The 13,606-nt window shown below is 43.3% G+C and overlaps 1 protein-coding gene across 1 annotated transcript in view; it reads left to right on the forward strand.

The window, feature by feature from the left end:
- LOC126259596 (RNA-binding protein Raly-like) overlaps positions 1 to 13,606 on the forward strand; it is a 418,128-nt gene that overhangs the window by 373,688 nt on the left and 30,834 nt on the right. The window contains exons 7-8 of the mRNA XM_049956505.1: positions 828 to 953; positions 6,701 to 6,876. Coding sequence (XP_049812462.1) covers positions 828 to 953; positions 6,701 to 6,876 — 302 coding nt within the window. The remainder of the gene's footprint in view (positions 1 to 827; positions 954 to 6,700; positions 6,877 to 13,606) is intronic.

Genomic DNA, 13,606 nt, shown 5'->3' on the forward strand with positions numbered 1-13,606 from the left:
GCTCAGTTGGTAGAGCACTTGCCTGCGAAAGGCAAAGGTCCCCAAGTTCGAGTCTCTGTCTAGCACACAGTTCTAATCTGCCAGGATGTTTCATATCAGCGCACACTCCGCTGCAGAGTGAAAATATCATTCTGGATATCATTCAGGTTTGCATGAGTTTACACGTCTTCCGCAATGCGTGCAATTAAAGTAAAATGTTATTTAAAATTAGGAAGAAAGTACCAGAAAATATTTTGTCAAAAGTGTGTCTCAGCCATTGTGTTTGGAGACATGGACAGCCGCAACTGATGATTGGCGGACACAACGATAAACTTAAACGATAGTGGCTTATGGGGATTTAAACAACCTTCTGCCCGGAACTTGGCCAGTGTCTGAACCACTGTGCCGCTTACATCGGTCTCTGCAAATGGGCAGTGCATACTGTCGAAAGGCCCTACCGAGTCACAGCCTGTATGGTGGTAAAACCCATCTAACCTAACTGCCAGACACTTTGGGCAGCTGCAAAATATACCTTTGGTTGATAGCCACTCGCATTAGTGTGTATCGTACAGAGTTCGCTCCTAACAGTAAAAATTGTACAGTGGCATGCCACTCACTAGCAACCTGTTTATGTACTTCGTACAATCGATCACCCCGACCAGTCCTTGATGGAAATACAAATAACGTTCGAATTTTTCCCAGCCGCCATAACTGTGCAAAACATTCGAAATGAGCAGTAGGCTGGTGGAAAGTCAGCTTACCTTCATCTCCTTTTGAGAACATTTAATTTCGTAACGAAATCTGGGTTGTTTGAAGTTATTATAATTATTGTTCCGTTTTTGTTGTAGGCAACCACGACATCCTGATCTGCGGCAACTGCCGCGAGATGTTCACCGACCTCCATGAACTGCTGGACCACAAGAAGACGTACTGCAAGCTGCGCTTCACCTGCAAGTGCCGTCCACAGACCAACAGTAAGGCTTGCACTTGTAAAGAGTAGCCTAGCGTCACCTTAACTGCGCACAGTGTCGTGAAACAGCGTTCACCAAATTCTCGTAGTTCACGCGTTGTGACTCACTGAGACAGTGAGTCACGACGCGTGGAGCTTTCGTTGCATTGCGTTCTATAGGCAAACAGATGTGACACTGTGTGCCTGTAATCATGTACAGCTGAGACGGTTTAACACCTACGAAGTCGCGAATTCTTTTCGTCTTTTTTTCTTTTTGGACGGCTCTAGGCCGTGCGGGATTAGCCGAGTGGTCTCAGTCATGGACTGTGCGGCTCGTCCCGGTGGAGATTCAAGTCCTCCCTCGGGCATGTGTGTGTGTGTGTCTGTCCTTAGGATAATTTAGGTTGAGTAGTGTATAAGCTTAGGGACTGATGACCTTAGCAGATAAGTCCCATAAGATTTCACACACATTTGAACATTTTTTTGACGGCTCTAGTGACTAGAGGATTTTTTTAAGCTTTTCAAATATTCTTTTCTTCTTGGAAGGCCTCTGAGCTCAAACCCTTACAACCAGTACATTTACTTTAAGTGTCACACCTTATATACATATTTCGCGGAACAAATTAAATTACATACAGTTAATTCATTAGCATTAAATTACTTTTAATGTAGGCTCTTTCATGCAGAGGCACTGAGATTATTACTCTTCACCCTTCATGTCACACACACACACACACACACACACACACACACACACACACACACACACGTCACATTATAACGAGACAAATATATGAAGGCCTAGTGCTGGGCAGAGTATCTGTTTGCGTGCAACAGAGTAAACACGGCATGCCGTGTACCGGGCTGTACAAATTGAAGGTGGTGGAGGAAAGCTGTTCATTTTCTTTTAAATGTAAAGAATATGCTTGATCAGTGTCCTTGTGAAAGATTCAGTACAGATGTTATAAATAATTATTCATTTAGGCCTACATTACTCATTCTGACAACTGAACACCATGATAAGCAGCGGGTTTCTTATCGGAGCAATCGTAGAAGATTAAAAATATGATCGATAGTGTGTGATTGCACTGTGCGGTGATCTCAGGACAACGTGTTAGACGTGGGTACAGGCTATGGAGGTGTGAATTGGAACGATTCGTAATTCTTGTTGCATTGTCGTCTGGAGTTTGGTGAGGAAAATCTACCACAACCATGTGAGTGTGACATGCTTGTTCAGAAGATAACCTAGGGGCACAAAATCTGTCATTGTTGTAGGTCAGAGCGTTGGCTTGAATGTGTCAATGCAGTAGTCAAGAAATGTTTCATCGAGAAAGGAGCGTCCGATGGTATATAGAGGCTGACAGAGCTGTTGAAAAATGTATCGTCATATCAGTTTCGCAACCGTGTAATTTCCGGAATAACTTTGACTGTGGTACATTTTACTGTTGGGTCCATAACGAAGTCTGATCCAATTATGCCAAACATCTTCAAACAGCACAGCATAGTCTCCTATCTCATTCATACTTACAGTATATGGATGTACAGTGATCAGCCAGAAGATTATGACCACCGACCTACCATCGAAATAAACCCGTCTAGGCGATAGCAGCATCACATGGCGAGGAATAACTGCTAGTCAGACACACGTACGGTGCATCTAGTACCAGTGAGCGTTCTGTCCGTTTGTAGAATGGGGAAGGCGCACGATCTATATCGAGTTTCACTGAGGGCGTCTTATAATGGACTGAAGTCTCGGCACGAGCATTTCGGTAACTTCACGAAGTGTCGGGTGTTCTAGGAGTGCTACGGTGAGTGTCGTCAACACGTGGTGAAACCAAGGTGAAGCCATGTCCAGACGTCGAGCAGTTGGACGGCCAACCCTCGTTACACATGTCGGACGTCGTAGGCTGAGCGGACTGGTGAAATTGTGGCGAAACTAACATCAAACTTTAATTTTGGGCGAATTACAGGCGTGCCTGAACACACAGTGCACCGAACACTCCTAACGATGGGCCTCGGTAACATTAACGCAGTGGCAGAGCGTTGCATGTTTGATGAATCTCGATACCTTCTTCAGTATGCCGATGAAAGGGCGTGAATCGTCGTCTCCTAGCGGTACAGCTCCTTGACACCTGTGGTGCGGGACGGAAACAAGCAAGCAGCTTCTCAATTATGCTCTGGGGAACATTCATGTGGACATGTATGGGTCCAATGGAGCTCGTGCAAGGCACCATGACGGCCAATAAATGTCGTTCACTGGTTGCAGACCACGTACACCTCTTCATGACGATCATGTTTACCGACGGCAGTGGCATTTTTCAACAAGATAACGAGCCGTGTCACGAGGACAGGAGCGTTGAGGAGTGGTTAGAGGTACACAGAGACAAGCTCCATTTGCTGGGCTGGTTTCGCAATTCGCCAGATCTGAACCCGAACGAACACATCTGGGATGTGATTTAATGTGACGTCAGAACACGTCGGCCCCCTCCCCGGATTTTACGGGGATTAAGTGAGTTCTTTTATGTGCAGATATGGTGCCAATTCCCTCCAGCCACCTACCAAGCCTCATTGCCTTCATGCCACGACATGTCGCCGCAGGTCTCCGTGCTAAAGTGGACGTTCCAGATATTAAGTAGGTGGTCATAACGTTCCGGCTAATGAGTGTAAATTCCTCAGTAGTCTCCAATTGTGACTGCCCAGTTATCATGTTCCTGAAATATTGCCGGCCTTGTGGCCGAGCGGTTCTAGGCGCTTCACTCCGGAACTGCGTGACTGCTACGGTCGCAGGTTCGAATCCTGCCTTTGGCATGGACGTGTGTGATGTCCCTAGGTCAGTTACGTTTAAGTAGTTCTAACTTCTAGGGGATTGATGACCTCAGATGTTAAGTCCCATAGTGCTCAGAGCCATTATGTACCTGAAATATTACTTCGTCTGCCATAGCTGTCATAAACAAGTCACTGTGCACAATCAAGTGTGTCATTTGAGACATCCTATATTTAATCGTCTTTTAGAAAAGGATTTATTCCGTCTTGTCTGAAAAATATGTAAGCGTCATTCTGTGTATAAGTGTATTTACGTTTTCGGTGATTCCACACTTTCTGCTTTCCTAAATGGGTGGCCCCATGGCCGATTTCTCTCTCTCTCTCTCTCTCTCTCTCTCTATATATATATATATATATATATATATATATATATATATATATATATATATGCGGGCTGCTCTAGCAGGAGCATTCCGAAAGTATGATGTTATCGATACCATTCTCAGCAGGTGAAACTGCGACGTACTTTTTCTGGAGTTAAATATTATAGCTGGTAAGTATAATTAGGTTATAGCGTACAGCCGATAACGAGGTCTGCTCTAGCAGGAGCATTCCGAAAGTATGATGTTATCGATACCATTCTCAGCAGGTGAAACTGCGACGTACTTTTTCTGGAGCTAAATATTATAGCTGGTAAGTATAATTAGGTTATAGCGTACAGCCGATAACGAGGTCATCAATAAAGGAACACTAACTCGACATCACAGAAAAGGGGCAAGACACTGCCTGTGACCTTTTCGAATGTCCCTTCCGCCGTTTAGCTTCAAGTGGTATAGGGAACCCACGGAAAACGTTAATCTAGATATGCAGACAGAGTACTGAACACCGGCCCTGACAAATGCGAGTCCACTGTCTTATCGCTCAGCTTCCTTGCTGGATGAGTCTGTCTATCCGATTAAAGTGCTCAGCTGCCCCTGATATTCTGGCAAAAATGCGCATGCGTCACATCGATGCTTCTAATTAATAAAAAGTTTTGAGATAATCGTTACAGCCACGTGAAACGCGGTACAAGGGCCACAATGCTTTGTTTAACGTTAATTTATTTCTGAAATACAATTTATTGTCCGCAGAGGAGCGTTGAAGGTTATTTATTATTGCCTTTTATGCCTACCCGCCGCTAAAGAGTGCCATGTAAGCAAGTTCATTCATGTTTATCGTTTGTTTCTTTGGAATTCGGCAGCTTGTACTGCAAATGTTTTTATCCTAATCTGTGTGCGGAACAGATCGAAATGAAGAGTCAGTGGCGTTCCGATTGAAACGAAATTTCGTTACTTTTTCTTGCGTCAATTTACGCTGTGTGCCCTAATTTAGCTCCAAGGGAACATCAGACTGATCGAAAGTATTGACAGGATGATCTTGAGTGCTATTCGCATATCTTCACGAATTGCATCAGCTGAGTTATTGGGGGCGACACTGCATCTGCGGAAAGAAGTCAAAAGAACGAAGCACGTATGCTTCACAGCGACGTACAGTTCTCCAATCTGCGTACACGTCAGCGGCTTTAATGTCAGGGTCGACGCTTATTTGTGTACTCAGCTCTTTATTTCGAGACCGTGTGGGGCTCCTCCCACACCTTCTCACAAGAGAAATGTTCGATGCAGTGGCAGGGACGTCCTCGCCAGCCACTAGACAACATTTTGAGTCTCTGCTTTCCAGTAGCATAGATCACGTTGATCCACCTTAATACGAGGGCTGTCCAGAAAGTAAGTTACGATCGGTCGCGAAATGGAAACCACTGGGAAAATCCGGTGAAGCTGTGCACAGATGTGTTGGGCAGTGTCTCTAGTACGCTCATCGATAGTGTCGCTTTGCTGTTTTCAGTTTTGAGTGAACAGTGAGCACGTAAAGATGCATAGGGAATAGCGTCTCCCGCCAAGTGTGAGGGCCTGGTTAGAGATTTCGCCTGTGTCATGCAGCCCACATAACACAACTGTCGAGCAGTTCCTTCTTCATGCCAATTCTCGGCCGCACACTGCAGGGGCAGCGAAGACGCTCCTGCGACGTTTCCGATGAGAAGTGTTTGATCACCCACAATACACTCCGTAATTGGCTCCCCCTGAGTCTCATCTCTGCCCACAAGAACCGCTGGCTATGAAGACAATTTTTTTTTCATAGACAACGAGCTGCAGACCAGTGCAGATAACTGACGGAAAGCACAGGCGGCTGCTTTTTATGACGAGGATATTGGGAAGTTGATACAACAATACGACAAAACTTAACGTTGGAGCGGCGACTATGTAGAGAAGTAGGTGGGAGCTGTACCTAACTGTTGCAAATAAATCGTTTCTGGTTTTCACTGTGGTTTCCATTTCGCGACCGATCGTAACTTACTTTCTGGACAGCCCTCGTACATCATCTCTAAGCATCGGAAAGACAGACCGACTTCGAAAGTAGAAATGCCGTCTTTCAAAAGAACCGGGGATGTTTCTCTGCAACACACGCGTTCGTTGCACTTGTACAGTAACATGTACAGGTCATGTTACGCTCGGACAGAAATTATCCTATTGTGTCGCAACGAGGAGATCCCTTATTCGCAACACACGGTAGTATGATTAGATACGGTTTGCGGGCACGTGGAAATGTTTTAATTTTCAGTAAAACATGAATTTCTTCAATTGTAAAAGATCAAATGTTGGAATACATTTCGTTTATTACCAGCACATTTAAGAAGTGTGCCCCACACAAGGTATGACAGCACGTTTTGCCTATCCTGCGCGTGATCGTCTCATTGACGTCCAGTTCCAGCGCTGTGACGTCGTTCCACTCAACGTCCCTCACAGAACAATCGCATTCGCCAATCCTCTTTTCGCAACACAACGCTCCTATGTATTTCAGTTCCTCGTGAGTGCAGTTGTTTCACGATGATGCAGATTCTACAGGCATTAAAAAATCAATGTGAAGGAAAGGTGGAGACAAGTTGTCAGCAGCTTCTTCTGCGCACTTTTGCAGAGGACGGCGAGTCGTCGGTGGCGAGCTTGCTATGCGCGCAGTGCAAGGAGTCGTTCGCGAACGCGTGGGAGCTGATGGTGCACGCCCAGGGCTCGCACGCCTTCAGCATCTACCAGCTGCCCGACAGCGCGGCCGACGCTCCTGCCGAGGAGGGCCAGCAGCAGCAGCTGCAGCAGGTGAGCCCGCTCGTAGGCGACTGAGGAGGACTCTGTATCCTGTATCCTGTAGGGATTCATCAACGTGGACTGAGGCTGCTGGTGCTGCAGCCAGGGATGCAACTCTAGCACACAGAGCTTTTAGCTATTGTGTCCTGGGACGATCTCGGCGCTGTTGTACGTACAAAGGCTTTCAGTTCTCTGGCACTAACGCTGATCGTCTGTGCATGGAAACTATCCCAGAGAAATTAAACACCTTGTTACGGCTTGTGTGAGTTCCTCTCGTTCACCTCGTCTCCAGGACATCTACATCCATACTCCTCAGGCCACATGTCGGTGTGTGGCGCAGGGTACTTTGAGTACCTCTATCGGTTCTCCCTTCTGTTCCAGTCTCTTATTGTTCGTGGAAAGAAAGATTGTCGGTATGCCTCTGTGTGGGCTCTAATCTCTCTGATTTTATCCTCATGGTCTCTTCGCGAGTTGTACGTAGGAGGGAGCAATATACTGTTTGACTCCTCGGTGAAGGTATGTTCTCGAAACTTCAACAAAAGCCCGTACGGAGCTACTGAGCGTCTCTCCTGCAAATTCTTCCACTGGAGTTCATCATCTCCGTAACGGTTTCGCGATTACTAAATGATCCTGTAATGAAGCGCGTTGTTCTCCGTTGGATCTTCTCTCCCTTCTGTCAACCCTATCTGGTAACGATCCCACACTAGTAAGCATTATTCAAGCAGTGGGCGAACAAGTGTACTGTAACCTACTTCCTTTGTTTTCGGATTGCATTTCCTTAGGATTCTTCCAATGAATCTCTGTCTGGCATCTGCTTTACCGACGACCAACTTTATATGATCATTCCATTTTAAATCACTCCTAATACCTACTCCTAGATAATTTATGCAATTAACTGCTTCCAGTTGCTGACCGGCTATATTGTAGCTAAATGATAAAGGATCTTTCTTTCTATGTATCCGCAGCACATTGCACTTGTCTACATTGAGATTCAATTGCCATTCCCTGCACCATGCGTCAATTCGTTGCAGATCCTCCTGCATTTTAATACAATTTTCCATTGTTACAACCTCTCGATATACCACAACATCATCCGCAAAAAGCCTCAGTGAACTTCTGATGTTATCCACAAGGTAATTTATGTATTTTGTGAATAGCAACGGTCCTACGACACTCCCCTGCGGCACACATGAAATCACTCTTACTTCGGAAGACTTCTCTCCATTGAAAATGACATGCTGTGTTCTGTTATCTAGGAACTCTTCAATCCAATCACACAATTGGTCTGATAGACCATATGCTCTTACTTTGTTCATTAAACGAATGTGGGGAACTGTATCAAACGCCTTGCGGAAGTCAAGAAACACGGCATCTGCCTGGGAACCCTTGTCTATCGTCCTCTGAGTCTCGTGGACGAATAGCGCGAGCTGGGTTTTACACGATCGTCTTTTTAGAAACCCATGCTGGTTCCTACAGAGTAGATTTCTAGTCTCCAGAAGAGTCATTATGCTCGAACATAATAAGTGTTCCAAAATTCTAATTATGCATAGTTATGCATCTGAAAAGTCCGGTGAATGGTCTCAGAAAATAAAGCAAACGGGAGTTGAAACAAAATACCTTTACTTGCTTTCAAAGTATCACCATTATCTACAACACACTTGTGACTTCGGTTGTAAAACATCCTAAAATCTCTTACTAGCCAGTACTGTTAAAAGAGTAGTAGGAGCCCATGTACTATTTTTTCATGAGAGACAATATTTTCAGAATTAATAGCCAAAATATTCTGTCTTTTGACCTCCTAACACTTTGCATTTGAAGATTAAATGAATTGCGGTTTCATCCCCCTCGCCTCGTAGTTTACATTTAGCGACATTTGTTCCTCTGTACAGTTCGTGTGTAGGTGGGTGTAGGTGGTTTAAAAATGTATTGGCCAGTCATTATTCCTATAATGAGATTAATTTATCTGTCTCCAGTTCAAACGTAGACTTGCAGAAGTCCTCTTGAAACATGGCTTGAGAACCATCAGCTCGCCAGGTTTTTGTGTTTGGATCTTCGTCCAACATTCCGCGTGCTGCCTACTGCTCCAGCTAGATTGTTTTGATTTTTCCGTCGCCTTAGTGACGGAAAGAACAACTTCCGGTCCAAGAAATGAGGACTTCGTACCTGTCTCACCAGCTTATCAACTTCATTACCATTGCTTCCCGTGTGACCAGGGAAACAACAGCAGGTTATCCTGTTGCTTTCCCATAAGGGCTTCAAGGCATTCTGCAACCATCTTTGACCTCGTTGCAGGGATTGATAGAGATCTTAGAGCTGCTTGGCTGCCTGAGTGAATGTTGATGCCACAGGAACTGGAAGTCATTCTACAGTCTGACGGCATTTGCCCGACCATAACTGTATTTACTGCATTTTTTTTTTATTTATGAATTTGGCCAGCTATGGACCGCATACAACTTAAGACTTATGGTGTTTCTTTTTCTTCCTTTCTTCCCAGTACTTCTTCATTTTCTCTCCAACTGCTCGTCTCAGCTCATCTGTCCACACTCTCTTGCTTCGAGATTTTGGCTCATCTTCTTCATAGTTTGCGTTTTCTATCATTTGCTGCATTAATTATATTGGTGTGACATTCTGGATATCCGAAAGGCTTCCAGTTATTTCCAGTTTTTAATTTTTATCCCTTGTCACTGCCTCCATTGTAGCCCAAAGGTGTAATGGGGGCATGTGAAGCATGGTCTCCATTCCAGCAGCGCGTGTGCTAGTAATTCCGCCTGTTACAGCTAAGCAGGTCAGTCGTCTTCCCAATTCTGTAGGAGCCATTTTTAGTCTATTCATCGAAGGAAAATTGGGATAAGTGTTCGGTTAGTCGCAAATTTTTCTACTGTCGAGTGGGGGAGTGTAATGAATGACACTAAATATACTGTCCCGCTGGGTATGAGCGTGGGAATGGAGGTCTTTTAATGGTCACGTTTTCATTTATTTCTTGGCTGTCCCAAAAACCGCACCTTCTAGCGGAAATGTTTCCCGGTGCAAATTTAAGCTACATTAAATTTCCTACAAAAAACGACTTGTTGGTTTTTTCCTCTGTGGCTAATAGTTTCTTGCAGACGATTAAAAGTAGCGTTTTAGTGGTATAAAGTTGGTGTATATTGTTAAATAACGTGGATTAAGAACAAATATTAAATGTTCGTACGCATCTAAGAGCATTAGAACGGTATTAAGGGATAATTTGTGTTCTGCATGGAAGAGATTTATGCAGTCTACCAGCAACACAATTAATAGTTAGAGAAGTGCAGTAACTTCGAGGTCATTCATTAATTCACCACGAATTGACTACATTATGATTACAATGCTTTACAATATGCTGTCAACAGGAAACTGCAGCACATACCACTTTTACCAGTCTAGTCTCTTTCCCACCAAACATTACATAAATAACTGATAATATAGCTCTTACAAATAAGACACTTCGCAACCATTGTTCGTAGGAATGTATTTTACGTAAAACCTTAATTAACAGTTGCTTGTAAGTAGTCACTGAATAAATTGAAAATAGCTCTACTATATAAACACAAGCCAGGGACTTTATTTTGTCTAGTTACATTGAGAGAACTGAGGAGCAATCTGTGGGGAGATACAGTTTGTAAACTGCAAAGCTAGCAGTAATGACAGAGTAAGGTCTTTTCCTGGAAGAACGCTCCAACTGTCATATCGGACGACTGAGAATCAATTTCCCTTGTAGCACTGTAGGACACTGTGCAGAGATATACGTAGAATCGTTCCACAAGCTCTTCTTGCATTTGTATTATTGCCAACTGCTATCTGTATGCAATGCGATGTTAACACACTTTGTGGGAAATAACCCCCACGCCCCGGAAGTGTCTGCGCAATGCGTCACCAGTGATTCATAAGGCGGGCTGCGGAAGGGTCCGTATAACTTTCTGAAATACAATGTAGGCGCTTTTATGACCTCTCTCTTCAGTTTACACACCTAGGAAGGAGGGAAATGTGTGATAACAACCGGCGAGGCACCTACTCACATGCTTCTACCCTCCTCCCTGTTACAGTCCCAGAAAACATTTTATCCGTTAATACGTTTCTACTGCACTTATTTGTGGTACACACATTCAGTATTTGCTCCTAATCCACTTCATTTAACAATAAACATCAATTTTATACCGTTAAAACGCTATTCTTAATTTTTTTTCCCAACCCTTGCAACGCATGCAGCAAATGTAAAGTAGTTCAATGTTGTACCGGGAAACAATTTCACTAGATGCTGTTGTTTACGAAACACCCCTGTCACACTCGTCCCCACACTCACTCCCACCGGACAGGATGTTGATGTTGATGATGGTGATGATGATGATGACACTTGCCCCCCCCCCCCCCCCTCCCCATTCTACCAGTATACAGAAATTTGCGACTGCACGAATTTTTACGACAGTAGAATTTTTTGGTGGTCGTTGACAGGGCTATTTCTGCTATGTGTTAATCCACTATCCTGTAGCCCCTAAGGTGTCTTATTAGATCTTAATACTGAGGTGTCTATCCAGTGCATACTTCTGGGGCTTTGGGCCGAGCTTTTACGACAGGCTTTTCTACTACATATAAGAGCACATTTTGCCTTGGAAAATATATTCTTTATGTGAGCGATCTATGATAGTTTCCCATTCAGGGTTCTCCCTAGATCACTACTCCCTCTACTGGCAGAATGTCATAGAAGAGGTGAAGACTGTAGTACGTATCCTGGACATGCTTCTTTGCGAACTGCACTACAACGGTTTTCTTGGGACTAACCCTAATGTTCTGCTCCCATTAGTGATGGGACAATCGACTGTATTTAACAATCGTTTGGTCAGTCGATTGTTTCTTTAGTTCAGTCGTTTTTTTCAGTCGAATGAAACAACCGAATGAAACCAGTCTCTCCGGCCGTCAGCTGTATGAGAGTTTTCATTCGCTCATCGTGTTTGAGAGATTTTACTTACATCCTTTTCTGCCTTTTCGGTTATACATGAACCACGACTAGGGTTGACAACTTATTTGGAAACAAATAAAGTATCTTATTTCAAGGAGATGTGAATGAAAAGTATATTTCTAAAAACAAGGTATATTAAAAATACATGTATTTCTATTTACTCACTGAAATAATTGTGGCATTAAATATCGTTTTTTTCTTGTTTTTAAAAGTTTAATATCTTGTACTGCAATATAGATTTGTGTATGAACAATCGCTTTTCAACCCGTTTTTATTAGCTCTGTTTTTGTCTGTTTTTTTCTTCTTCTCTTTTTCAGTACAAATTTGCAGTTGATTTCAAACTAATTTCCCTATAAGCTAAAGACTTGAAACTTTCAACTTAGTGCAGAACTAAATGAAAATGCAATATTAACTCGCCTTCTCATCTAGTGTATGCGGACAGTGGGTACTTGGTGTACCTGTGCTGTTTCCCTGTTCCAGCCGCTAATATTTCGCAGCTAAGAGCGATTGCTGCTAAGCTGCTCTGTAAACTCGATACTCACTCGTTTTTACATTGGCGGTCTTTTCGCGAGATATGCATATTAGGAAGCAATATCTTTGTTGACTCATTTGAAGAGAAACTGAAATAAACCTGATGTTTACCACATGTCTCTGTTGCAATCTCATCAAAATGTTTTAATTCAGTTGAAAAATTTCTCACACACGAGACTAAGAAGCAGAAAATAACTTTTTAAATAGAGAAACTTTTTAATATAAAACGGTTTTAAAACGGACATAAATAATCTCTCCTAGCCCCATACAGATCCCTAACGTCGTACAGATAGTCCTGAAAATATGTGCATGTGAGTTTGTAAAGAGACACTATCTGCAAAACTGAAAACGTCTCGGGACACCTTTAGCTGGGGACGTAATTTTCTGTACAAAATATTTATCTTCCACATAAATAAACGGTTGAAGAATAAAATGATTTTGCATTTGTGGACATTATGACATGACACATTGCGTATATAATGGAATGAAAACTGTTGCTAAAACGAGACAAGATTCCTTTCCTCGTCATATATCATTAAGGAAACCACTGCGCTCATCTTTGCATCCCCAATTAGGGATGCAATAAGTCCAAATTTCCCCGGATATGCTCTAATTTTGAGGACGTCCACTTGCGTGCTGGAAGGAATTTTTACAACTGTCAGGGATAAACCTGGACCTTTTTTCGTGCCTGTTGAAATTCGCTCTTTTGGAAATAGATAGTAATAAACCTTAGTTAAAATTCATTAAAGGAGCACCGAACCATACGTAATTTCTTCGTTTTAGTCTATTAAAAACGCAGCGGCTAGCACGTTTAGACGCTCTCCTATAAACATACAGTATGTTCCAAAATGATTTTAAATCTTCGATCAAGTATTATATTTTGGAAATGGAAATAGGTAGAAAGGTGCGGTTAACGGCATAATGTCACACACGCCTGAAGTTGATTTCTTCTTGTTTTCCCTTGTTAGGTATCGTGTGTCCATATTACAGCAATTGGTGCAAAGTGTGGAGTGGTTGGTACAGACTAAGTCTGACACTGTCCTGCGGAACCCTGTTACATTTTTTTCTTTGGGTGGAAGTTGCACGAACAGCATCAGAGCAGCAATAGCACACACTAATGAGGATCCTAGGCCGGACACATCGAACTGGAATATCACGTAGATAACCTGTGTGCTACAGACGGAATAAACATTTGATGTGACCACCCCCCCCCCCCCCTTTCCCCCCTGCCCGAGA

The sequence above is a fragment of the Schistocerca nitens genome, chromosome 5 (genome assembly GCF_023898315.1).
Source record: "Schistocerca nitens isolate TAMUIC-IGC-003100 chromosome 5, iqSchNite1.1, whole genome shotgun sequence".
NCBI classification, from domain to species: Eukaryota; Metazoa; Arthropoda; class Insecta; order Orthoptera; family Acrididae; genus Schistocerca; species Schistocerca nitens.